At 37.2% G+C, this 26186-nt stretch overlaps 1 protein-coding gene and 1 long non-coding RNA gene across 13 annotated transcripts in view; one reads left to right on the top strand and one right to left on the bottom strand.

Annotated features, from left to right (window-relative positions):
* PEX1 (peroxisomal biogenesis factor 1) overlaps nt 1-26186 on the top strand; it is a 42460-nt gene that overhangs the window by 7626 nt on the left and 8648 nt on the right. For 9 of the 11 annotated variants that reach the window (XR_004183202.1, XR_645170.2, XR_645171.2 and 6 more), the window contains 15 exons: nt 2171-2254; nt 3000-3114; nt 3213-3979; nt 7133-7252; nt 9359-9482; nt 10010-10113; nt 11624-11706; nt 13905-14037; nt 14653-14749; nt 16125-16295; nt 17817-17971; nt 18920-19109; nt 19323-19489; nt 21194-21328; nt 24548-24612. Coding sequence is in view for 8 of the 11 variants with exons in the window: in XM_009203424.1 (XP_009201688.1) it covers nt 2171-2254; nt 3000-3114; nt 3213-3979; nt 7133-7252; nt 9359-9482; nt 10010-10113; nt 11624-11706; nt 13905-14037; nt 14653-14749; nt 16125-16295; nt 17817-17971; nt 18920-19109; nt 19323-19489; nt 21194-21328; nt 24548-24612 (2510 nt within the window). In the remaining 3 variants the exon portion in view is untranslated. Of the gene's footprint in view, nt 1-2170; nt 2290-2999; nt 3115-3212; nt 3980-7132; nt 7253-9358; nt 9483-10009; nt 10114-11623; nt 11707-13904; nt 14038-14652; nt 14750-16124; nt 16296-17816; nt 17972-18919; nt 19110-19322; nt 19490-21193; nt 21329-24547; nt 24613-26186 lie in introns of all 11 variants that reach the window. The other 2 variants (XM_009203428.3, XM_009203423.1) reach the window with 2 other exon arrangements.
* LOC116274507 lies at nt 183-26186 on the bottom strand. 2 transcript variants are annotated; one of them, XR_004183207.1, is made up of 6 exons: nt 24061-26186; nt 16544-16623; nt 2081-2251; nt 1511-1609; nt 1141-1406; nt 183-384 (listed from the first exon to the last, which is right to left on the bottom strand). It is a non-coding gene; the product is annotated as an uncharacterized LOC116274507 (long non-coding RNA). The 2 variants fall into 2 exon arrangements; XR_004183206.1 differs by having other exon boundaries at nt 1141-1609.

Below are 26186 nucleotides of genomic sequence, written 5' to 3'. Positions count from 1 at the left end.
TAATCCCAGTGCTTTGGAAGGCCAAGGTGGGAGGACCACTTGAGGCCACGAGTTCAAGATTAGCCTGGCTAGGCAACATAGCAAGACCCTCTCTCTACAAAAAAATAAAAAAAATTAGCTGGGCATGGTAGCGCATGCTTGTCATCCCAGCTACTCAGCAGACTGAGGTAGGAGGAATGCTTGAGCCCAGGAATTTGAGTGACCTATGATTATGCACTCCAGCCGGGGGCAACAGCAAGACCCTGTCTCTTAAAAGAAGAAGATGTAGTAATAATATGTATTCATTATAACTATTTTACCATTGAAAGTAAAAAATAAGTTTTTACCTTTCTCCAGTCCCATCCTCAGAATGAATGAATGCTGTTTTGGGGGATCTCAGTAGACCTTTAGGATTGGAAGAATGAGATCATTCATATTTTCTGCAATTATTATCCCACAAAATATTTCAGATACCTTTCCATGTATTACAAACAATGTGCATTTAACATGTCTCTCTTTGTCTCTCACTCTCTGTGTCTTTATGATCCTCTGCTGTAGCCCTGCCACTAAGACACTATCTCCTGAAGAATCACTGATAGGAACAGAAAGTGGACTGACTAGCCCAGGAGTCCTTAGCTTCTTAGGGGGCAGGACCTGCTTTGTGCTTTCTCAGAATCAGATATATATGTGGACTGAAACATTTAAAAACAGAATAGCTAAGGGTGCTATACATTTAAAACTTATATAGATGGGGCTACACTGCTCTCTATTACCAATTTCCCATGACAATACACGAGAGTGCCAAGTCTTTTTAACTTGTTTTAAGCACAGACTAATTTTGTTTATGCATGTTTTTGATGAGAAGAGACTACTCATGAGAAATCTATAAACCTAGCACTAGTCCCTTGCATACTCTAAATTGTTGCTAGAATCTTAAAATTTTAGCACCAGATGGACCTTAGAAATCATTAACTTTGGTGCTTTGTTCTACAATACAAGGAGATGGAATATTTCACCCAGGATTGCTTAGCAAGTTACAGTTCTGCCCTCTGAATACTCGGCACTTCCCTATGGGCATCAACTTCCTGATTTTCAAGTCTCAATTAGTCTCTGAAGAATCCTACTTGTTTTTATCTCCCATTTGCTTTGAAGTGACTTTACCTGATTTTTTTTAGATTCCTTATTGCAGCAATGTCACTAAGAAACTGAGTCTCTAGCTTCTTGGTGGGCAGGAGCTGCTTTGTGCTTGCTCAGAATCATCCTTTTCAGTAAGGGAGATACTGTAGAGAAATTTACTGAGGAGTGTGGGGGTGAGGCACTCAGGGAAATTCTGCTCCAGTCCACAAAAGCAGAGAGGAAGAGTTGGTTACCTAGAGTATTTAACATGCAGAGGCTTTGGATTTTACTCCTTTAATCCTTGGAAATGCCTATAGAAGGGGAAAGGAAGTAAGATGGTGGCTCCAGCTTATAGACATACTTGTGTTTTATATATTTAAACTATAATGAGAGGGTATTATTTGTTTTACTTAACTTTTAGCTGTGAAGGATTATACTTCTAAATATTTGTCTCCAATGTCTATTTCAGTGTGTTTTTCACTTTTCTTGAAGCAGCATGGCTGTTGCAAAACTTCTAGAAATAATGAGAATATTTACGTATTAGATCAAGCCATAACTTGATGATATAGTCATTTCTTCTTACATTTTTTACTTACATTTTTACATTTTAGTGATTACTTTCATTTTTGAACAATGTGTCATGCTGAGATGTATTTTTCTTCATTCTGTAATTAGTTATGAAACAGTTTTTCCTAAAATGCTGAGTATATCAAGTCCTGGATAAGAATAAGTACTCAATAAATATTTGTCACATGAAAGACTACACATATAGCCAGGCATAGTGGCTTGCACCTGTTTTCCCAGCTACTCAGGAGGCTGAGGCGGGAGGATTGCTTGAGCCCAGGGTTCCCAGGCTGCAGTGAGCTCGGATTGTACCACTGCACTCCAACATGGGTGACAGAGCCAGTCCCCATCTCTCAAAACAGAAAGACTACATAGACTACATATACACCCCCCTCCAAAACACACACACACATCTACTTACCTAAAATGGTAAGAAGATAGCTTCTTATTTTCTAGTATATGACACAGAAAAGTTTTTTTAAAGTAGTTTTAAATTTTTAATTTTTTCTAGGTATTTCTCAAGCCATGTTCCCACGTGGTATCTTGTCAACAAGTTGAGGTGGAACCCCTCTCGGCAGATGATTGGGAGATACTGGTAAAGAAAACCAAATAAGAACTCTCTCATTTAAGGTTAAATTACTTCACAATATCAATGTCTTTAGATTTCTCTTCTCTAAGCTTTATTATATATTCTGAGTTGGTTTTGAATTATAAGAATGAATTGGGGCCAGGCACAGTAGCTCATGCCTATAATTCCAGGACTTTGGGAGGCCAAGGCAGGTGGATTGCTTGAGACCAGGAGTTCAAGACCAGGCTGGGCAACATGGTGAAACCCCATCTCTACTAAAAATACAAAAATTAGCTGGGCATGGTAGTGCGTGCCTTTAGTCCCAGCTGCTTGGGAGGCTGAGGCAGGAGGATTGCTTGAGCCCAGAAAGTCAAGGCTGCAGTGAGTCAAGATCATGCCATTGTACTCCAATTTGGACAACAGAGTGAGACCTTGTCTCAAATTTAAAAAAAAGAATAAATTGATAGAGATCTAATGTACAACCTGATGACTATAAGTAATAAAATTGTATTGGGGATTCATGTTAAATGAGTAGATTTTAACTACTCTTACCACAAAAACAAAAAAGTGGGTAACTGTGAGGTGATGTATATGTTCATTTACTTCACTATAGTAACCATTTTACTATCTATATGTAGCTCATAACATCATGTTGTATATATTAAATATGCACATTAAAATTTGTTTTTTAAAAATGAATTGAGATTTTTCCTACTAGACATGGAATGGACAAAATGTAAAGTGAGTTGATCTTTTTGTCTATTGGTTCTAGGAGTTGCATGCTGTTTCCCTTGAACAGCATCTTCTAGATCAAATTCGAATAGTTTTTCCAAAAGCCATTTTTCCTGTTTGGGTTGATCAACAAACGTACATATTTATCCAAATCGGTAGGTGCTATTGTAATATTTGCTGTCATATTCTACACTATAGCATTGAGTCCAAAGTAGAAATGAATGTGCACTAATAAGCTTTATTTTCTACACAGTTGCACTAATACCAACTGCCTCTTATGGAAGGCTGGAAACTGACACCAAACTCCTCATTCAGCCAAAGACACGCCAAACCAAAGAGAATACATTTTCAAAAGCTGATGCTGAATATAAAACACTTCCTAGTTATGGAAGAGACCAGAAAGGCATGATGAAAGAACTTCAAACCAAGCAACCTCAGTCAAATGCTGTGGGAATCACTGAATCTAACGAAAACGAGTCAGAGATTCCAGCTGACTCATCATCAGTAGCAAGTTTATGGACTATGATAGGAAACATTTTTTCCTTTCGATCTGAGAAGAAACAAGAGACATCCTGGGGTTTAACTGAAATCAATGCGTTCAAAAATATGCAGTCAAAGGTTGTTCCTCTAGACAATATTTTCAGAGTATGCAAATCTCAACCTCCTAGTATGTCTAATGCGTCAGCAACCTCTGCTTTTCATCAACACTGTGCCATTCATGTATTTCCTTGGGACCAGGAATATTTTGATGTAGAGCCCAGCTTTACTGTGACATATGGAAAGCTAGTGAAGCTACTTTCTCCAAAGCAACAGCAAAGTAAAACAAAACAAAATGTCTTATCACCTGAAAAAGAGAAGCAGATGTCAGAGCCACTAGATCAAAAAAAAACGAGGTCAGATCATAGTGAAGAAGATGAGAAGGCCTGTGTGCTACAAGTAGTCTGGAATGGACTTGAAGAATTGAAGAATGCCATCAAATACACCAAAAACGTAGAAGTTCTCCATCTTGGGAAAGCCTGGGTTAGTATACATTTTATAACTTGGGAGAAATTTTATGTGGCTTAAACATCCCCAAATTATGAATTAGAATAGTATTTCATATATAAATTGAAAATCAATTAAAAAGAAACACAGTGCCTAAAGCTTTGGGGGACACATTTACACTTTGCATTAAAGTCCTTGTATGGATAAAGATTGTGTATTTTCTGGCCAAGTAAGTTTGAATAGGTACAAGCTTAGGTAGGTTCAGGCCCAGAGAGGTCAAAATTACTTGCCTGAGATTGCACAGTTAGTAAGTGTCAATTCAAACCCAGGCAGATTGACTTGGGGGTTCATCAGCATGGAGTGCCCTACAAAGCCTCCCACCTTTAATGCTTGCAGATTTGTTCCCCAGTTACCAAAAGCAACTTGTTAATACTTAGGGAAAAGGGCCAGTATAGGGAGAAATCCATGGCATGAGGTAACCTTCCTGCTGCATGTGGTGGCACCTGGATTGGAATGCATCCAGAAGCTGCTTACCCTGCTGGTGTCTGCTCTTTAATTTGTGTATAACACAGAGGAAGTAGACATGGCAACTAGTGTTCCAGCCCCTCATCCTGGCCACAAATATTAAAGCTACCTTTATATGACGTAAGTCACTAGTCCATTTATTTGAACCTAAATTTGAACCACTGTAAAGTAAGACTTCATAGTGATAAAGAGAGGAACCTGTTAGGAAAGGGAATAAAATAGAAAGGGAAGATTGTCTCCTTTTGTAGATTTTTTTTTTTTCTCCAACAGTTTTACCTGTGACCTTTATGCAAATAACTGACAAAGCATTAATCTCTTTGGCCTACATCATTTTCTTTTCTTTTCTTTTCTTTTCTTTTTTTTTTTCCTTAGATGGAGTTTCATTCTTGTTGCCCAAGCTGGAGTGCAGTGGCGTGATCTGGCTCACTGCAGCCTCCGCCTCCCGGGTTCAAGTGGTTCTCCTGCCTCAGCCTCCTGAGTAGCTGGGACTACAGGCATGCACCACCATGCCTGGCTAATTTTTTGTATTTTTAGTAGAAACAGGGTTTCACCATGTTAGCCAGGCTGGTCTCGAACTCCTGACCTCAGGTGATCTGCCTGCCTCAGCCTCCCAAAGTGCTGGGATTACAGGCTTGAGCCACTGCTCCTGGCCAGCCTACATCATTTTCTAAAGCTCCAGACCATTCTTTTCTTTTCTAGTCAGAGGCTTGCTTTGTTGCCCTGGCTGGAGTACAGTGGCATCGTCTCCACTCACTGCAACCTCCACCTCCCAGGTTCAAGTGATTCTCCTGCCTCAGCCTCTGGAGTAGCTGGGACTACAAGTGTGCGCCACCACTCCTGGCTAATTTTTGTATTTTTAGTAGGGATGAGGTTTCACCGTGTTGGCCAGGCTGGTCTTGAACTCCTGGTCTCAAGTGGTCCACCTGCCTCAGTCTCCCAAAGTGCTGGGATTACAGGCGTGAGCCACTGTGCCTGGCCTCAGATCATTATTTTCTGTTAGCTTTAAACTGTCCGTTCAGGAGATCCCACTGCATTCTCAAATTCAAAATGTCTAACACTGAGCTTATGATTTAGCTGGTTCTGTCATTAGATGGGAATATCCTTTTATTTCCTTGAAATTATATGGTGAGAACAGGGAGAAGTGCTGATGGTAAAGTCCTGTGATTAAGATAGCAGAAAGGACTCAGCCCTTCCCAGTTCACTGAAGGTTGAAGAGCCATGGACAATGAGAAGTCACAGTAGGTGAAATCAGATACTAAAATGGACTTGGCTTGAGAGATCAAAATTGATCACTTGGTGATACAACTAACAAATTCATGTTAACTTGAACCTTTATTACCCTGTGAAGCATAGTGATTTAAAAAAACAAAAACAGGAAACTTGATTGTTAAATTCTTTTTAAGTCAGAATATGTACCTTAGAGTTTTTATTTATGCTTTTGTCTACCATTAATATGTCTGCACATGCTCTTTAGAAGTTAATAAAGTCGTCTTTATGTCTTTCAGTGCTTACATATATTTGAGAAGTTGAGAGAAATTTTTAACATCATTATTGAGATATATATATATGGGTTTTTTTTGTTTTGTTTTTTGTTTTTGAGATGGAGTCTCGCTCTGTCACCCAGGCGTGATCTCCACTCACTGCAAGCCCCACCTTCCAGGTTCAAGTGATTCTCCTGCCTCAGCCTCCTGAGTAGCTGGGATACAGGCTCCCACCACGACACCCGACTAATTTTTGTAGTTTTAGTAGAGACGAGGTTTCACCATGTTGGCCATGCTGGTCTCAAACTCCTGACCTTGTGATCCGCCCACCTCAGCCTCCCAAAGTGCTGGAATTACAGGCATGAACCACCGCGCCCAGCTGAGATAAAATTTAAAGTGTGCAATTCAGTCATTTTTAGTATATTTATGCTAGTTGTACAACCATCACCACAATCTAAGTTTAGAACATTTTCGTTAGGGGGTGGGAGAAATTTTACTCTTTGCTTTTTAGATTAAGTTTCTGTCTGGATTTAATAATTTAATCAGACAATCAGGCAGATCGTCTGTGATTAGTTTTGGCCATTCCAGCTTCTTCACTGGTTGTCAGCTTTCACAAATAAAGGCTTCTCCAAGATTAGAAATATCATTTAATTTGAATGTAAATGTACCATAGTTTAAAAGATGGGTTTGGTGGTTACAGTCAAATACATTCATTTAAAGCTCTAATTCTGAAGATTATGTAAAGAAAAGGAAAGAAATGTAGGGAGAAGATTGAAATGTTCATGGTGTGACAATATCTGAACATCCATCTGGTTACACTGTTGATATCTGAATGTTTGTGTCCTCAAATTCGTGTGTTTAAATCCCAACTCCCAAGGTGATGGTATTAGGAGGTGTGGTCTTTGGGAAGTGATTAGGTCATGAAGGTGAAGCCTTCATGAATGGGATTAGTGCTGTTATAAAAGAGAACTGTGAGAAATAAGTTTCTGTCATTTATTAACCACCCAGTTTAGGATATTTTGATATAGCAGCCTGCATGGACTGAGACAACTATGAGTTCTTATGATAGCTTCTGTTATATCACCTAAATTCATAGAAGCTAATATATCAATATTTATGCTATGAAATATTTCTTAACCAAGCTTTGAATATATTTATATTTTTGTTTATTTTTAAATTTCAGATTCCAGATGACCTGAGGAAGAGACTAAATATAGAAATGCATGCCGTAGTCAGGATAACTCCAGTGGAAGTTACCCCTAAAATTCCAAGATCTCTAAAGTTACAACCTAGAGAGAATTTAGTGAGTTCAAATATATATGTTACATCAAAATTCTTTTACATGTTTTGTAAGATTTCTAGTTGCTTTAGCTAAGTAATAAGAATGTTGTATTCCTTTTTGATACAAGTCTTTTTTTATTATGTTAAACTATATATAACATAAAATATGCCATATTAGCCATTTTTACGTGTATAATTCAGAGACATTAATTACATTCATAATATTGTACAACCATCATCACTATCTATATCCAGAACTTTTCCATCACCCCAAACGGAAACTTGGTACCCATTAAACAATAATTCCCCATCCACTCCTTTCCCCAGTCCCTGGTAATCTCTAATGTATATTGTATCTCTATGAATTTACTTATTCTAGATATTTCATATATAAGTGGAAGTATGCATTTGTCTTATGTATCTGACTTATTTCATTTAACATAATATTTTCAAGACTCATCTGTGTTGTATGTATCAGAACATTATTCCTTTTCATGGCTGAATACTATTCCATTGAATGCATATACCACATTTGTTTATCGATTCATCTGTTGATGGACACTTGGGTTGTTTCCACATTTTTGGCTGCTACAGTGAACACTGGTGTACAAATATCTGTTTGAGTTCCTCTTTTCAGCTCCTTTGGGATATACCTAGGAATTATGTTTAACTTTTTGAGAAGCTGAGAAATCTTTAATAAATGATAACACAAATATGTATATTTGCCAATGCAAATATGAATATTTTTTGCTTTCTTAAGAGGTTGATAATTTTGCCACACGGTCGTAATTTAAAAAAATTGTCCCATGTTGTTTCAGTATTAATATTGTAGCCTAAAAGAGTGCTAGACTGTTTTACTTTTCTGCCTAGTTAATTCTTCAGATACTGGTAGAGTCAGGAAATGAGATACTGAACTTAAAGATCATTGTAGGTTAATCCTAGCACTTTGGGAAGCTGAGGTGGGAGGATTGCTTGAGGCCAAGAGTTTGAGAACAGCCTGGGCAACATAGCAAGACCCCATCTCTACAAAAAAATGTAAAAAAAATTAAGCCAGGCGTGGTAGCTCACACCTGTAATCCCAGCACTTTGGGAGGCTGAGATGGGTGGATCACTTGAGGTTGGGAGTTGGAGAGCAGCCTGGCCAACATGGTGAAACCCCATCTCTACTAAAAAGATAAGAATTAGCCGGGTGTGGTGCTAATCCTGTAATCTCAACTACTCAGGAGGCTGAGGCAGGAGAATCACTTGAACTGAGGAGGTGGAAGTTACAGTGAGCCTAGATCTCACCACTGCACTCCAGCCTGGGTGACAGAACAAGACTCTATCTCAAAAAAAGTAAAAATAAAAATTAGACACATGTGGTGGCACATGCCTGTAGTCCTAGGTACTCAGGAGGCTGACTGAGGTGGGAGGATATCTTGAGCCCAGGAGTTCAACACTGCAGTAAGCTATGATTGTGCCACTGCACTCCAGCCTACGCAATATCTCAAAACAAATTTTTTAAAATAGATTATTAGGCCAGACATGGCAGCTCATGCCAATAATTCCAGCACTTTGGGAGGCCAAGGCAGGCAGATCACCTGAGACCAGGAGTTTGAGAGCAGCCTGGCCAACATGGTGAAACCCCATGTCTACTAAAAATACAAAAATTAGCTGGCAATGCCTGTAATCCCAGCTACTTGGGAGCCTGAGGCAAGAGAATCGCTTGAACGTGGGAGGCAGAGGTTGCAATGAGTGGAGACTGCGCCACTGCCCTCCAGTCTGGGTGATAGAGTGAGATTCTGTCTCAAAGAAAAAGGAATTTGTTTTCCTGTCTTTATAGTAGAGGGAGGACAGGGAGAATGGGTTGGTTACTGACTGAGCCAAATTATGGTAGGTGTATCACTGAGCATAGAGAAAATGAGCATTTAAAACTTTTCCACCTAACAGATGTTTCTTCAGGCTACACTGCACTTATTGTGCTAACTGTAATGTCAAATCCCAAACCTGTGCCTATAGAATATGAACATCTTTCATTGGATTTGTTTGGTAAGGCTTACACTTTATTAGGAAGATAAGATGTTAAAATAAGGGTGTTAAAGTTAAGTTCAGTTATGAGGATAATTCATTACTATTCCTTTTTTGGCAGCCTAAAAACGTAAGTGAAGAAGACATAAAAATTGTATTTTATTCATGGCTACAGCAGTCTACTACCACCATGCTTCCTTTGGTAATATCAGAGGAAGAATTTATTAAGCTGGAAACTAAAGATGGTGAGTACATTTGTTATTTGGACTTTTTTTTCTATTTAAATAGTTGTACATTTTTAATTGTTCTTGCAACCTGTCATACATGTGAACATTATGTGAATAGTGAAATGTAATTATGATAATTAAACAGTAGATTTTATGTATTGAAAAATACATTTGGCTGAGTGCAGTGGCTCATGCCTGTAATCCCAGCACTTTGGGAGGCCGAGGCAGGCGGATCACTTGAGGCCAGGCGTTCGAGAGCAGCCTGCCAACATGGCGCAACCCCATCTATACAAAAAAATACAAAAATTAGCCAGGCGTGGTGGTGTATGCCTGTAGTCCCAGCTACTTGGGAGGCTGAGGCGGAAGGATCACTTGAGCCCAGGAGGTCCGTGTTCATGCCACTGCACTCCAGCCTGGGCAACAGAGCGAGACCCTGTTGCAAAAAAAAAAAGCCTTTAACTTAAATAAATTTGACATTCAAAATCTTAAATTATTTCATCTCTGTTCCAATACTAACTCTGTATTTATTACTTTCTTTTTAATAGGGCTGAAGGAATTTTCTCTGAGCATAGTTCATTCTTGGGAAAAAGAAAAAGATAAAAATATTTTTCTGTTGAGTCCCAATTTGCTGCAGAAGACTACAATACAAGTAATAGCATATTATTGAATATTTAATAAAATACTATTTGTTACATATGATCGATAATAAAGTATGAATTTCCTTGTAACATCTTGCATTGTGAAGTGTATTAAAAACCAGGTAGGAGTAAGGAATAACTTGATTTAAAATATTTTATTTTATTCTGTAATCTCTTTAAAGTATCTGTACAAATTATTGACTTATCCTAAATTTAAAAATGAATGCCTTAGCACAGTTAAGTTCCAAGAATAGAGTTGATCGTGTTAACTGGTAAATGGGTCATGATTTAAAATTCTTCTAGGATTGAAACAAATGAAAACATAGTTTTAAGGGTTTGATTTTTTAAATTCCTATTTTTACATGCAATTTTACTGTACAACCCATCATATTTTGACAGTTCTTAAATTTGCGACTCTTCAGAAATATTATCAGATCACTTTTCTTTGCTTCCATAAGTTTTTTTTTGTTTTTTTGTTTTTTTAAAGACAGTGTCTCACTTTGTCGCCCAGGCTGGAATGCAGTGGCACGATCATGGCTCACTGCGGCCTTGACCTCCCAGGCTCAGGTGATCCTCCCACCTCAGCATCCCAAGTAGCTGGGATCACAGGCACATGCCATAATGCCTGGCTAATTTTTGTATGTTTTGTAGAGATAGGGTTTCACCATGTTGCCCAGACTTGTCTTGAACTGCTGGGTTCAAGCAATTGTTCTGCCTTGCCCACCCAAAGTGGTGGGATTACAAGTGTGAGCCACTGCGCCCAGCTCTTCTAGAAGTATTTTAAGAGTGGTCTTTTTTTTTGAGACGGAGTCTCGCTCTGTTACCCAGGCTGGAGTGCAGTGGCACCATCTCGGCTCACTGCAACCTCCGCCCAGGTTCAAGTGATTCTCCTGCCTCAGCTTCCCTAGTAGCTAGGATTATAGGCAAATGCCACCACGCCCTGCTATTTTTTGTATTTTTAGTAGAGACGAGGTTTCACCATGTTGGCCAGGCTGGTCTTGAACTCCTGACCTCAAGTGATCTGCCCTCCTTGGCCTCCAAAAGTGTGAGCCACCATGCCCAGTCAAGAGTGGTCTTTTTACAATATTATTTTTTGATTAGGACATTCATTCTTGTCATTATAAAACTGAAGATACTCTAGTTATTTAGAATTTCAGTGTTTTGGAACTAGACATTGTTTCTGTATTTTTGAAATATTATTGAAGGAATACCATTTGGAGAAGATACAAATGTAAGAATTGTGAAAGGATAATTGTGACACAAATCAAAATTATAAATAAAAATATATCTGTAAAATGTATTAAGGCAATAACATTCTTTCTGCTTGTTGACCATAAATATTTATGTCCTGTGGATGGGTACATTGTTATTGTCAAGGGTGTTTAAATAATGATCTTGCATGCGTAATTTATCTATTCTCTCTGGTATAACAGAATCAGCAATTTAGTTTTCTGGGACCCGAGAAAAACATGCAAAAGACATACTTTGAAATGTAAAACTGATTTTTCCTTGCAACTATAGGTCCTTCTAGATCCTATGGTAAAAGAAGAAAACAGTGAGGAAATTGACTTTATTCTTCCTTTTTTAAAGCTGAGCTCTTTGGGGTAAGAAGTTATGGCCAAACTAGCATGTTTAGAGACGTGTTTTAATATTATATCTGGCAGAGTTTTCAATGTAAATATTAAAATGGATGTTAATATCAATAAGTGATCTTACTAATGCATTAGTAGGTATTTTTTCAAGGATTGTCTCTATCTTCACGCCTAGCTTAAATTTTGCCTTGTCTTCTTTTTTTTTTTTTTCTTTATTTTTATGTTTTTATCCATCCCTGGTGGTAGGGGATAACCTTGTCTTCTTCAATAACTAGAAGTCTGAAGCTTGTTAGAAATTTTACTTTGAGAATTGATCGATGAGAAGAAAGCAACTAGATATCACCTGGATCATATATGCTTGAATAAAACAATAATTCTTAGAACAAATAAATACATTTTAAAAGTTAAAGCCAAAAACATTAGTTAAATGTTTAAAAATATTTCAAATTAAGTTATTCCTTCACTGTCTTGTATTACTGTAATAATTTGGATTATTTGTGTTTTTCTCAACTTTTAAAACAAATATTTAAAAAATTCCTCTTTTGATTCAGTAGGGCTAGATTAAAATATAAAAAATATTTTAACTCCTCTTAATTTCCATATTTCTTACATAATATGAGAATCTCTTATAAGCATTACCTCTTAGAAGTCTTCAAAGAAGCTTTGGTAGATGTAGTAGTAGTGCTTTGATTTCCTAGAATGGTATAATCTGTAAATGTTTTAGTAAAAAGATTAAACCATAAAGTCAAAATGTTTAAATATAGCACAGTGTTTATTAATATAAAATAAAATCTCTCTTTTTTTTTTTTTTTTGAGATGGACTCTTACTTGGTCACCCAGGCTGGAGTGCAGTGTTGCAATCTCAGCTCATTGCAACCTCCCGCCTCTTGGGTTCAAGCAATGCTTCCTCATCAGCCTCCTAAGTAGCTGGGATTACAAGCATGCACCACCACACCTGCCTAATTTTTTGTATTTTTAGTAGAGATGAGGTTTCACCATGTTGGCCAGGCTGGTCTCAAGTGATCCGCCTGCCTCAGCCTCCCAATGTGCTGGGATTACAGGCGTGAACCACTGCGTCCTGCATAAAGTAAAATCTCTTCAGACTCTTATGTGATCGTATAAAGTGGCAGGCAGTCACAGTCCAGAAGTAGTTTAAAGTTCATGTTTGTATAATGTAATCTACAGATTGATACTGGATTTCATAGGTAATGTTTAAGAGGAAATAAGTTTTTAGTTATCCTCAGTACTTCAAAAGCACCCATTTATGATTATGTTGATTACTAAATTAAATCATTTGTAGGTTAGAGGTGTTTTTGTGTGTGTGTTAAGATTCCTTAAGGAGTTCTATTAGGGCACAACTTTTAGTAACTGCACATTTTTAAAGTAATAAAACTAATTTTAAAAGCTTGGAGGCTGGGTTCACACCTGTAATCCCAGCACTTTGGGAGGCCGAGGCGGGTGGATCACCTGTCAGGAGTTTGAGACCAGCCTGGCCAACATGGTGAAACCCTGTCTCTACTAAAAGTACAGAAATTAGCCAGGTGTGGTGGAGGGCAGCTGTAATCCCAGTTACTTGGGAGGCTGAGGCAGGAGAATCGGTTGAACCTGGGAGGCAGAGGTTGCAGTGAGCTGAGATCATGCCACTGTACTCCAGCCTGGGCGACAGAGCAAGACTCCATCTCAAAAAAAAAAAAGGGCCTGGATTCAGTTTTGACATTAATCAGTATACTTTCTCTCAAGTAGGGGACAATTTCTAAGATTTTAGTCTTTTAAAATTTATTAACTAGTCTGAGCATGGTGGCTCATGTCTATAATCCCAGCACTTTGTGGGGCAGAGGCAGATGGATCCCTTGAGCCCAGGAGTTGGAGACTAACCTGGGCAACATGGCAAAACCCCGTCTCTACAACAAATGAACACACAAAAAAACCAATCAGCTGGGTGTGGTGTTACACGCCTGAAGTCCCAGCTCCTCGGGAGACTGAGGCAGGAGAATCACCTTTGCCAGGGAGTTTGAGGCTGCAGGGAGCTGGGTTCACGCCACTGCACTCCAGCCTGGATGACCCAGCAAGCCCCTTTCTCAAAAAAAAAAAAAAAAAAGATATAAAATAAATTAATTAACTATACTGGGAAGGCAAAATTCAGCATTTTTTGTAGCTAAATTTTATCCTGCTTCAGTCTTTTATCATGTAACCATGTATATCTTTTACAGAGGAGTGAATTCCTTAGGCGTATCCTCCTTGGAGCACATCACTCATAGCCTCCTGGGACGCCCTTTGTCTCGGCAGCTGATGTCTCTTGTTGCAGGACTTAGGAATGGAGCTCTTTTACTCACAGGAGGAAAGGTAAGTGGTTAAGGTGTGTTCATTTTTCTGTAACATTTAATAACTTTTCATTTACCTTTCTTTGGGTTTTGAGCAGGTATTATATAGGGTTTATACGACATATGGAAAGCATTCATTTATTCACTAATATTTCTGTGTGTCTGCTTTTAGGTGTTGGGGGAGTAATAACGAATAAGAGTGATGTTCTCCATGCCCTTTTTCTGTGTCAGTTGATACAATTATATGGTTTTTCTTTTTTAGGCTATGAAGTGCTGATAGGGTTGAGTAACTTACAAATGTTGAACCAGCCTTGCATACCTGTGATAAATACCATGTAGTTGTGGTGTATCATTCTTTCTACATTGCTGAGTTTTATCTGCTAATGTTCTGCTGAGCTTTTGTCCATTTAAATTTGAAAGTGATTAGTTTTCTGTTTTTGTATTGTCTTTGTCTGGTTTTGCTATCAGTGTAAATCTGGCCTCATAAAATGAGTTGGGAAGTATTCCCTCTTCTTCTTTTATTTTTTTGGAAGAGACTGTATAAAATTGAGGCTGAATCTTGGTGGTTGCCATAATGACAGAAACTATTTCTGTGACTGAATATATTGGGAATTCTTACAAAGCAGTTATTTTCTAGGGAAGTGGAAAATCAACTTTAGCCAAAGCAATCTGTAAAGAAGCATTTGACAAACTGGATGCCCACGTGGAGAGAGTTGACTGTAAAGCTTTACGAGGTATGAGTATGGTAACACTCTACATAAATCCCTTTTTCATTAGAAAGACAGGAATGTTATAATTAATGCTATCAATCTAAAAAATACACATATCATCTAGTCTTTAACTTTTCTGTTTATCATTTAGTCATTGAAATTTCTTAGAAATTTTAAGTCTTTGGCTTTCTAATGTTTTTGATAAAATTCCTAAAACTCTCCATATTTGATGGAAGCCTATTTTTTTTTCTAGCCAGAACTCTTTGTAGACTATATTCCTGGAAGTGCTCACTGACACCACTCTGAAAAATTAGTACTTAGAATATACTCTAATTGGTATAAATGATCTCTGAATTGCTATGGGAAACTGAGAGAATGGTTGCTTCAGGAGAGAGAAAGTGGGAGGCTGTGGACAGCAATGAGGAGAATTACAGTTTACCATAGAACACTTTTGTACTTTTGAAGTCCTTAACATTTACATTATCTATTCAATTAAAAATTTTTTTTTTTTTTTTTTTTTTTTTTACTTTGAACAGTCAATTTTTCCCCCTTGGGTACCTCTATCATATAGTTCCAACTAATCATGAACTTGTGTGTTTCCTGTTCTTTGTAAATTTAAACTTTGTAACTCACCAGGAAGTTTGAAGCCAAATTTGTGATTCAAATATAGCAACTCCAGGATCTCTAGGCAGACGCATTTGCATTTGATTTTACACGAATCTTGATCCCTTACTCTCACTTTTGTTTTCCCACATCCTACTTTTTTTATTTTGTTGTAGGCCATCTAAAATTTTCAATGGAGTGAAACTGGGTATAAATGAATACATGCATACAGAAATTATAGTAGCATATTCCTTTTCTTTTTTTCTTTTTTTTTTTTTTTCCTTTTTTGAGACAATCTTGCTCTGTCGCCCAGGCTGGAGTGCAGTGGTGTGATCTTGGCTCACTATAGCCTCCATCTCCCAGGTTCAAGCAATTCTCATGCCTCAACCTCCTGAGTAATTGGGACTACAGGACATGCTACCACACCTGGCTAATTTTTGTATTTTCAGTAGAGATGGGGTTTCACCATGTTGGCCAGGCTGGTCTCAAACTCCTGAGCTCAAAGTGATCTGTCCGCCTTGGCCTCCCAAAGTGCTGGGATTCCAGCATAAGCCACTGCACCTGGCCTCCTTTTCTGAGTTTTATAAAATTTGATACTTTATTGTACCCTTTGAGACTGTATTAATTGAACCATGTTAATGATGAACAAGTTTTTGTGATTGGTATATTAATAAAATATAGATCAAATTTTTATAGTTAAATCAGTATTGAGCTTTTCTAGCGCTTTCAAAAGGACCACCTGAACTTTCCCAGCACTGAAATAATATTGAAACCATTTCATATCTTCTGTATTAAGGAAAAAGGCTTGAAAACATACAAAAAACCCTAGAGGTGGCTTTCTCAGAGGCAGTGTGGATGCAGCCATCTGTTGTTCTACTGGATGACCTTGACCACATTGCTGGACTGCCTGCTGTCCCGGAACATGAGCACAGTCCTGATGCGGCGCAGAGCCAGCGGCTTGCTCACGGTAAATGCATCCACCACTCGGTTAAAGTCTTGTTCTTTTGTCAGTCAGCATTTTTAGTCTTAACAATAAATCTACTCTCTTCAGAGAATAATATATGTGTTATGTTAAGTGTTGTGTTTGAGGCCCCTGATAGCATTCTACAGTTGTCCTATAGACTATGTATTAGTAAATTGGTAGAGTAAAAACAGTGTGAAAATTCTGCAACTTCATGCTTAGTCCTTTAGGGTTTTTCATTCTCTTTTACTTACTGTTTAATTTACAGATTTACTCTTTTGTTCATTTGACAAATATTTGACAAACGCTTGTGCACAGTCTGTATTCTCAAAGTCTAGGAGAAAAAGAAGGGTGAACAGTGTTAGTACAGAACAATACTAATAATGATGGCTACTGTGTATGAGTAGCCATCCCTTTCTTGGCTTTCTTGGATTGCTTTGTATTCTGCATGAAGATATTCCCTGGGCTTTACAGGTCAATAAATGGAAATTCAGAGAGATTAATTTGACCAGGGTGACCAACAAGGAGGTGACAGAATACACTATGCGAGAAGTATACACAGAATAGTGTGGGAGCATATAACCTATACTGGGGTTGAGGTGGGATAAGGAGTTATCAGGGAAAGCTTTTTAGAGGAGCTGAGTTTTCATGGAAGAGTAGAAATTAGCGTGAACCAATTTCATGCTAATAAAGAAGCAAAGGAAGCGTGGTCTACAGGCAAAAGCACAGAGGTGTAGGAAGTAATGATACTTTGGGGAATACCCTGTTGACTGGAGCTTAGAGTGCAAGGAGAGGAGTGCTAGGGAGGTGAGGTTGGAGGGTTTGGCAGCACTGACTTGCTTCAAGGTTCTTAAGAACTGAAATAGATATAAAATGCAACCAAGAGTGGCTTGGATTATATTACCTAGTGTGTTAATCTCAAATTTTGAAATCTATAGCATCTATAGGACTGGTGTTACTAATCTTACACTCGATCTGTTACTGTTCTTATACTAGATCTATTAGTCCAGAGTTTAAGGGAGTGCTGCAAATTTCTAGGTCAGGACAGGACTCAGATGTACATTATTAATGCCGATTTCAGTTCTGACCTTCTCATATGAAACCTTACAAGACCTGGGGTAGGAAGAGATTGTTCTGGAAGTCGTAGGAATATGAGCTGTATTTTAACAAACAGAATACAGTATGGAAATTTATCACCCTTCTAGAATATTTATTTCAGAGACAAATTTTTATCATTTGTTCATTTATTTCATAAGATCCACGAGTAGGGAACCTCATTAGACATTGCTTTGAGTATATGGTCTGAGTTTGCAGTACCTCTTGTGCTTCCATTAGATTTATTAGGTCCTTGATAGATAAATCAGGGAATAACTAGATGGATTCATTTTTTAAAGACATGAAAGAGTGATACCATACATACTCCACCTTAAAGGTCAACCTAGAGTATCATTATTTTTAATGAATGTATAATTTTTAAATTTCATGTTTATTTTTCCTAAGCTTTTACACTATATTGCTTAATTTCAGCTTTGAATGATATGATAAAAGAGTTTATCTCCATGGGAAGTTTGGTTGCACTGATTGCCACAAGTCAGTCTCAACAATCTCTACATCCTTTACTTGTTTCTGCTCAAGGAGTTCACATATTTCAGTGCATCCAACACATTCAGCCACCTAATCAGGTAATACACTACTTGTAAGGATTATTGAATTATGTCCCTTTTCTAGAAATTATTTTTCAATTTTATTAGTAATTTGTGGCTTTAAACTTATGCTTCTATTAATGATCTTAAGGATATGTAAGTCAACATTTGGTGCATGTTGTGCTAGAGGCATAAATTATAATTTATAGCCACCTGAAATGTTAGTATGCAGTTTCCAAGAAAATGACTTTTTTGAAAATGGTATTTCTTTGAATGAGAAAAAACAGAAATAGATAGATGGCTTTTAAACACTTCATTAATTAATTTTTTTTTTCCACCATCACATAATGGCACTTAGTCCCCTTTGGGAACTCATGAGGGTTTTAGTGGCACTGAGCTGAAAGAAGTATGTTCCAGGACTGGCAAACATATTTAAAATTCTTAAAAAGTTTCACCTAGCATCTACCCTAAATATTCAGACCCTGTGCTAGTTAACTGCTATTGAAGAACAAAGGTATTATATCTATTATTAAGGATAATAGAATGGTATTTGAGATATTGGTCACTGAATATGTTTTTAGAAATAAGTTTTATAGGAACCAAAAAAAAATTATTAAAGGAACCATGTATTACTAAAAATGCTTCTTATTGGAGAAAGAAATGACAATCATTTATTAATGTGATTTTTTTACAACCTTATTGAGATATAATTTAAGTACAACAAATTCACATAAAGTGTATAATTTGATCAGTTTTAACATATGTAGATGCCATGAAACCATCACCACAATTAAGGAAACAAACATTTTCATCACTCCAGAAGCCTCCTAGCCTTTTTACTACCCATCCCTCCCCCACTCCATCCCCAGACAACTACTAATGTGCTTTCTGTCACTATAGATTTGTCAACTTGATTTTCTCCAAATATACGTTCTAAAATATACAGTTGAATAAAATTGGAAATTTGAATTTTGTGCTTTTCTTTAGGAACAAAGATGTGAAATTCTGTGTAATGTAATAAAAAATAAACTGGACTGTGATATAAACAAGTTCACCGATCTTGACCTGCAGCATGTAGCTAAAGAAACTGGAGGGTTTGTGGCTAGAGATTTTACGGTACTTGTGGATCGAGCCATACATTCTCGACTCTCTCGTCAGAGTATATCCACCAGAGAAAGTATGTTTTACTATTAAAACCTGAACTTGGAATCTTCTTTCTATTGTGGAGAAATGTAATTGTAGTAAGACAAGAATTAAATATATTCCATTGTAGTATTTGAATAAGCAGTTATTTGAGTAGAAAATCAGTGTTTCCAGCTAAAATGATGGCATATTTTGAAAATTCATATAGTGAAATATAACTACTAAAAGAAATTTTATTTTTAAACAGAATTAGTTTTAACAACATCGGACTTCCAAAAGGCTCTCCATGGATTTATTCCTGCGTCTTTGCGAAGTGTCAACCTGCATAAACCTAGAGACCTGGGTTGGGACAAGATTGGTGGGTTACATGAAGTTAGGCAGATACTCATGGATACTATCCAGTTACCTGCCAAGGTATGTTTAAAAAAAGAAAAAGAAAAAGTGAATACTTACTCCCAGAAGAACCACTGTATTATTGGCTTTGGCTTTATGTGTTAGCTTGCCCAATCGCCATGTGAGTCAACAAGTGTTTACTGACACTATTTTAGGTATCTAAATAAATAAATATCTGACACTATTTTAGGTACTTTAACACATTTTTATTTTATTAATTAATTTTTTATTAGAGTTGAGACCTCACTGTCATCTAGGCTGGAGTGCAGGGGCACACTCACAGCTCACTGCAACCTTGAACTCCTGGGCTCAAGCAATCCTCCTGCCTCAGCCTCCCCAGTAGCTAGAACTGCAGGCATGAACCAACATACCCGGCTAACTCTTTAATTTTTGTAGAGACAGAGTCTTGCTATGTTGCCCAGGCTGACAGATTTTAATGTGTATGATGCAGTCTTTGACCATAAGAAACTTATAGAAAGCTGAGGTGATAGTTACAGTAAATACATTTTGATGTATAATTCTGTTTGCTTTAATCATTCAAATTGTAGTAAAACAAGATGAACTGTCTGCTGCGATTTGAGCAGAAATGGATAGGAATAAACTAGGAGGTAGAAGAGTTATCAAGGTTAACAGGACTGATGGGTGAAGCTAGATTTCCAGACCTGGGATGAAAAGCAGAGTTGACAGGTATAGACGAGGCAGATGGCAGGATAAAGGAGACAAATGTAGATTGTTCTTCAGAAGATCAGATGGTAGAGTCTAGGAGGTAGTGTGTTTTAATCAGAAATCTGAGAGGCAAAGATCATTGCATAAGATCAGGGACCCGTGCAAAGGAGTGAGAAAAAAAATATGGGTAAGGACCCTGGGTTTCATGTAACTGCATGGCAACTCCTGGGAACAGTGGCCACTGGAGCCTGGGACATGCTGATTGCAGCCCAGGACTATTAAAACCAGTGTGAGAGAACATGGGCATGGAAGTACTAGCTAGCAGGATCATGATCCCAATGCTGGGATTGGGTGGGCATCGAGCATTAGTACATGGAGATTCAGTACATCCAGATACAGTACATGGAGATTATATGCGTAACTGCTGTCTGGGCTTCTTTCAGATTAGAGCAGAAGTAGAGGTGAGTGGGAATATTCTCAATAGAGGGAACTAAATAGGCATACCTAATAAAGGAGACCAGGATATTGCTGACAGTAGCCTCATGTTTGGCTCACCTGTTCAAAAAGTCCTCTTGTTCTCGAGCAGTGGTGCTTTAAAAGGTAATTTGAGAAGCAGTCGACTATTTGTTCAGCCTGGAGACTCTTGGGATATTTTACTATCTTTGATTGAAGAGATTTGAATGTACACAGCCCTCATAACTTGCCCCATGAAGCATATCCGTGAAAGGCACTATACTTGTTAAAAGATTGGTTTGTACTTTTAAAATGTAGTACTTTTAATAAAACAGGAAAAATAGAAAGAAGTTCTGATGCAGTTATATGCATTTTATATAGAATGTGTTCTTAATTGGAAAAAATTTGTAGTAGTTCCTTTGAGTTCATTTATAGTTTTTAGTAGGAATTTTATTTTCTACTGTTGTACTTGCTGTTACTGAAGAAAGGTGGTGGTGATTACTATCTGAATATTTTTTTCTATACATTGATCTTTAGCTGCTACTTAGGCATTTCTGTTTAGACTTGAGCTCTTTTTCATATTTTTTTGTTGTTGTTGTTTCTCAGTATCCAGAATTATTTGCAAACTTGCCCATACGACAAAGAACAGGAATACTGTTGTATGGTCCGCCTGGAACAGGAAAAACTTTACTAGCTGGGGTAATTGCACGAGAGAGTAGAATGAATTTTATAAGTGTCAAGGTATGTTGTCCACTTCTTTTTTCATTGAGGCAAAATTTACATAAATGCAGTTAGCCATTTTAAAGTGTACAATTCACTGACATTTAGTGCATTCACAATGCTATGCAACCACCACCTCTTTCTAATTTCAAAACTTTTTCATTCCATTCCTTCTTCCGCTCATCCCCTGGCAACCATTAATCTGCTTTTTGTCTCTATGGATTTGCCTTTTCTGTATATTTCATATAAAAGGAATCATGCAGTATGTCACCTTTTGTGTCTGGCTTCTTTCACTTATGTAAAGTTTTCATGGTTCATCCAGGTAGTAGCATGTATCAGTACTTCATTCCTTTGCATGACTGAATAATGTTACCATACTTTCTTTATCCACTTATCAGTGGTGAACATTTGAATTGTTTCTACCTTTTGACTATTATGAATAATGTTGCTGTAAATATTCATGTACAGATTTCTCCATGGACATGTTTTTATTTCTCTTGGGCATAAACTGAGGAGTAGAATTGTTGGGTCTTAGGGTAATTCTCTAACTTTTCAAAGAACCACCAAACTGTCTTTCACACCAACTGCACCATTCCCACTGGCAATGTGGGGGGTTCCTGATTCTCCACATCTTTACCAACACCATTATGTTTGTCGATTGTGGGCTAGTCTCACATTTGGAAAGCTAGTAGGAACAGCGATCCATCTATTAAAAGTTGTGTGCGGCTGGGTGCGGTGGCTCACACCTGTAATCCCAGCACTTTGGGAGGCCGAGGCGGTTGGATCACAAGGTCAGGAGATCGAGACCATCTTGGCTAACACGGTGAAACCCCATCTCTACTAAAAATACAAAAACTTAGCCAGGCGTGGTGGCGGGTGCCTGTAGTCCCAGCTACTCGGGAGGCTGAGGCAGGAGAATGGCGTGAACCCGGGAGGCGGAGCTTGCAGTGAGCCGAGATCGCGCCACTGTACTCCAGCCTGGGCAACAGGGCGTGACTCCGTCTCAAAAAAAAAAAAAAAAAAGGTTGTATGACATTGAGTAATGAGCCACCTCTCTCGTAGGGCTTATTATGGTCTTGCTTAAGGCAAATCTTCATGCATTGTGAACAGAATTATACATAAATACTCAGATAAAAGGGCAAACTATTCTTAAAGGGAGTAGACAACTAGAGGCTGGAGACCATACTGAGGCAGGAAGCTGGGGTTTTCATGGTTCTGTTACTTTTGACTATATCTCACCCTTGCTTGTGTCAAAGTGAGACTAGGTCTAAGTTTTTTTCAGGTATAAGGTGAGTGTGGTAATTAAGAGGCATGCTAGCAGATCATTTTGGGTAATGCTTCACAGCTCACCACTGGTGTGTCATTGTGGTCGCAGATCCAGTATCTTAGCTGTATAGTTTCAGTACATAATCAATATTAGTTTAACAAAGGGCAATTAGATTCCAAGACAAAGGAATCATGTATTATTCTAGCCTTACTCAAACTTGATTTATAAATCAGTTTAGTAATTTATTTATTTTTTCTATATTTATTTTCATTTTTTTGAGATGGAGTCTCACTCTATTGACCAGGCTGGAGTGTACTGACACAATCTTGGCTTACTGCAACCTCCGCCTCCTGGGTTCAAGCTATTCTCCTGCCTCAGCCTCCCGAGTAGCTGGGGTTACAGGCTAATTTTTGTATTTTTAGTAGAGACGGGATTTCACCATGTTGACTAGGCTGGTTTTGAACTCCTGACCTCAAGTGATCTGCCCGCCTTGGCCTCCCAAAGTGCTGGGATTACAGGTGTGAGTCACAGCGCCCAGCTCAGTTTTATAATGTATAACTGGGTTTTACCCAGTTGTAAATTACTCTTTTATCATGTTTTTTTGTGAACTGGCAATGATGGAGAAACACTAAAAGTGCCAGGCTGTTGCCTTGTTCCTGTTATTTGCCTTAGTTCTTTTTTCTTTTTTTTTCTGAGACTGAGTCTTGCTGTGTTACCAGGCTGGAGTGGAGTGGCGTGATCTTGGCTCACTGCAACCTCCGCCTCCTGGGTTCAAGTAATTCCTGCCTCAGCCTCCCGACTAGCTGGGATTACAGGCTCCTGCCACCGCACCCGGTGAATTTTTTTTGTATTTTTAGTAGAGACGGGATTTTACCATGTTGGCCAGGCTAGTCTTGACCTCCTGACCTCGTGATCCACCCGCCTCGGCCTCCCAAAGTGCTGGGATTACAGGTGAGAGCCACAATCCCAGCCTTGCTTTAGTTATTTCTTGTTGCCTCCTCTAGTCCTATAGTTCTCTGACTGTACTGAGGAAATGTAATTAAATATTATTACATTAATAGATATCTATGTGGTTGAATATTAGAAATTCCTTATTTGGTCACATATCTTGATCAGTAGTTGGTCTTTTGGAGATAGTGATTTTTCACTACAGATTTCTTTAGGACCTATTCAGTTTTTTTTTAAAGATTCCAATTTAAGGAAAGACTATTCTCATTGATTTTGCTATATGCAGGGAAGTTTATTTCGAAAGGTTTTTCAGTTGGCTTTTAGGGAAGATTATATATTCTCTTTTTTTTTTTTTGGCCTTTTCCCACGTTCTAAAAATGATATATTCTTTAAATCCTGTGCAAATACATTGTTTCAGTAATTGAAGGTGCTGATTAAAGTCATATCTCTACACATTTTTTAAATTTTAGATGGAACTTTGTCCCTTCTTAAACCATTCACTTATTCACTTGAAAAAAATTATTTATCTAATACTTACGTGGCAGACACTGTTTCTGGCACAAGGGATTCAGCAGTGAACAAAACTGCCTTTTTGGAGTTTACATTCTACTAGTGGAGAGTGACAATAAGCAGATAGACACATTCAGTATAGAATCCACTGTCAGATGGTGATGGTAAGTCCTATTAGGAAGAAAAGCAGGGTAAGGAAGCTTAGAGTAAACTGGAGTGAGTCATAGATGGACGTGTCAGAAAAGGGTTTCTGAAGAGGTGGTATTTGAGCAGAGATCTAAATAAAATGAAGCAACAAGCCATGAGAATATCTGGGGGAAAATGTTCTGGGCAGAAGAAACACCAAGCATAGAACTTGTGGTATGTTATTTATTCTAGCACACATTAATTTTAAAAATGTAAAAGACATCCATTTAATCATATGAAAGATTTCCATGATTCATTTAGTCAGAAACCAAATTTATATTTTCTTTTTAAATAATTTTATCTCAACTCTAATTTTATTTTACCCATAGGGGCCAGAGTTACTCAGCAAATATATTGGAGCAAGTGAACAAGCTGTTCGGGATATTTTTATTAGGTTGGTTCCCTATTAATGTTTTTAAAGTAACTGACTCTGTTATTATTTATCAATCAGTGCTTTTTTTGGTCTTGTTTTTTGAAGAACTGATATTTGAAACCTGTGGTTTATGTGAATTATTAATAAGCTAGAGGACATGGATTCTCTATTTCACCAAATACTACAAAATATTTTAGATATTAAATTTTGGAAATTATTTGGTTTTGTATTTACAATAGAAATACTCCTCAAAGTGGAATCGAAGTGGTTATTCAAAGAAATGTCAGAGTAGATTCTTATATGAAGCAAATAATTGCCCCTAATTTATCTCTAAATTTTCTGAGTTCTAAATTCTTTTTTCCCCCAGTCTCTAATTTATCTCTTATAAATCAAGAGTCCATCTGGCCAATTTAATTTCAGTGAGTGTAACTATTTTGCATATATTAAAAAACTGCATATGAATATAGAAGATGGTATGTAAGGATGAAAATAATTATTCAAATGTGATAGCATTATGGGGAGTTTTAAAATAAAAGTTACTGTTTTATTCTTCCAAAAATTTTATTATAAAATGTACAGTTAAGAGAATATATATAAAATACTTATGCATCTTAAGGAAGAATAATAAAATGAATACTTCATGTATTCACCACCCAGTTTACCAGGAAAAAGCATAAACAAAATAAACCTCTTCTACGTAATTCCTGGGTTAAAGAGAGGTTATAGTGGAAAATATTTGGGAGCAAATGATAATGAAAATACTATCCATTAAAATTGTTAGATGTTGCAAAACTGATTTCAAGGAAAATTTATAGCCTTAAATGTTTAGAAAAGAAAAAAGGTTGAAAGTTAACCACTTATGTATCTATCTCATGAAATTAGGAAAATTATAGATATACACTAAAAAATAGGTTAAAAGGGAAATAATAAAGATAAGAATGAAGTTTAATGAAACACAAAACAGAGAAGCTCACAAAGCCAAAATTTATTTTTTGAACACTGAGTACAATTGACAAATCTCTAGCAAGTTTGATTAAGAAAAAAAAAAGCATGAATAAACAATTTTAGGGATAAAAAGGGAACCATAACTAAAGATATCCCAGAAATGTAAAAGATAATAAGGGAATATTATGAAAATATTTATGGCAATACATTTGAAAACTTAGGTGACACAGACAAAAATAAAATTGACCAAAATTGAACCAAAAAGAAATAAAATCTGAGTAGTCCTATAACTTAGTGAAAAAACTGAGTTAGAAAAGTTAAAAAAATCTTTACACAAATCAAACATCAGACTCAGTTTTCTAGGAGACTTCTGCCAAACATGCAAGTAGCAGATAATTCTGGTCTATTTTTGGCCCCAGAAGATATATTTTACTTGCCATGCATTTAATGAGATAGCTGTTGGTTTTTTTCAATCACCATGACAGGTGTTTTATATTAGGTGTTATTCTCCAGACATCTAGTCCACCTGTTGCCAGAGATGGAATTAATATTCACTTCTTTAGAATTAAAATTTGTTAATAAATTTAATAAAACTAAAAGTCAAAGTTCAAATTATTAGAAAAGTAAAAGAAAATATATTTTTTGGGAGG

The sequence above is a fragment of the Papio anubis genome, chromosome 4 (assembly GCF_008728515.1).
Source record: "Papio anubis isolate 15944 chromosome 4, Panubis1.0, whole genome shotgun sequence".
NCBI classification, from domain to species: domain Eukaryota; kingdom Metazoa; phylum Chordata; class Mammalia; order Primates; family Cercopithecidae; genus Papio; species Papio anubis.
This window is presented reverse-complemented; position numbering and strand designations above follow the sequence as displayed.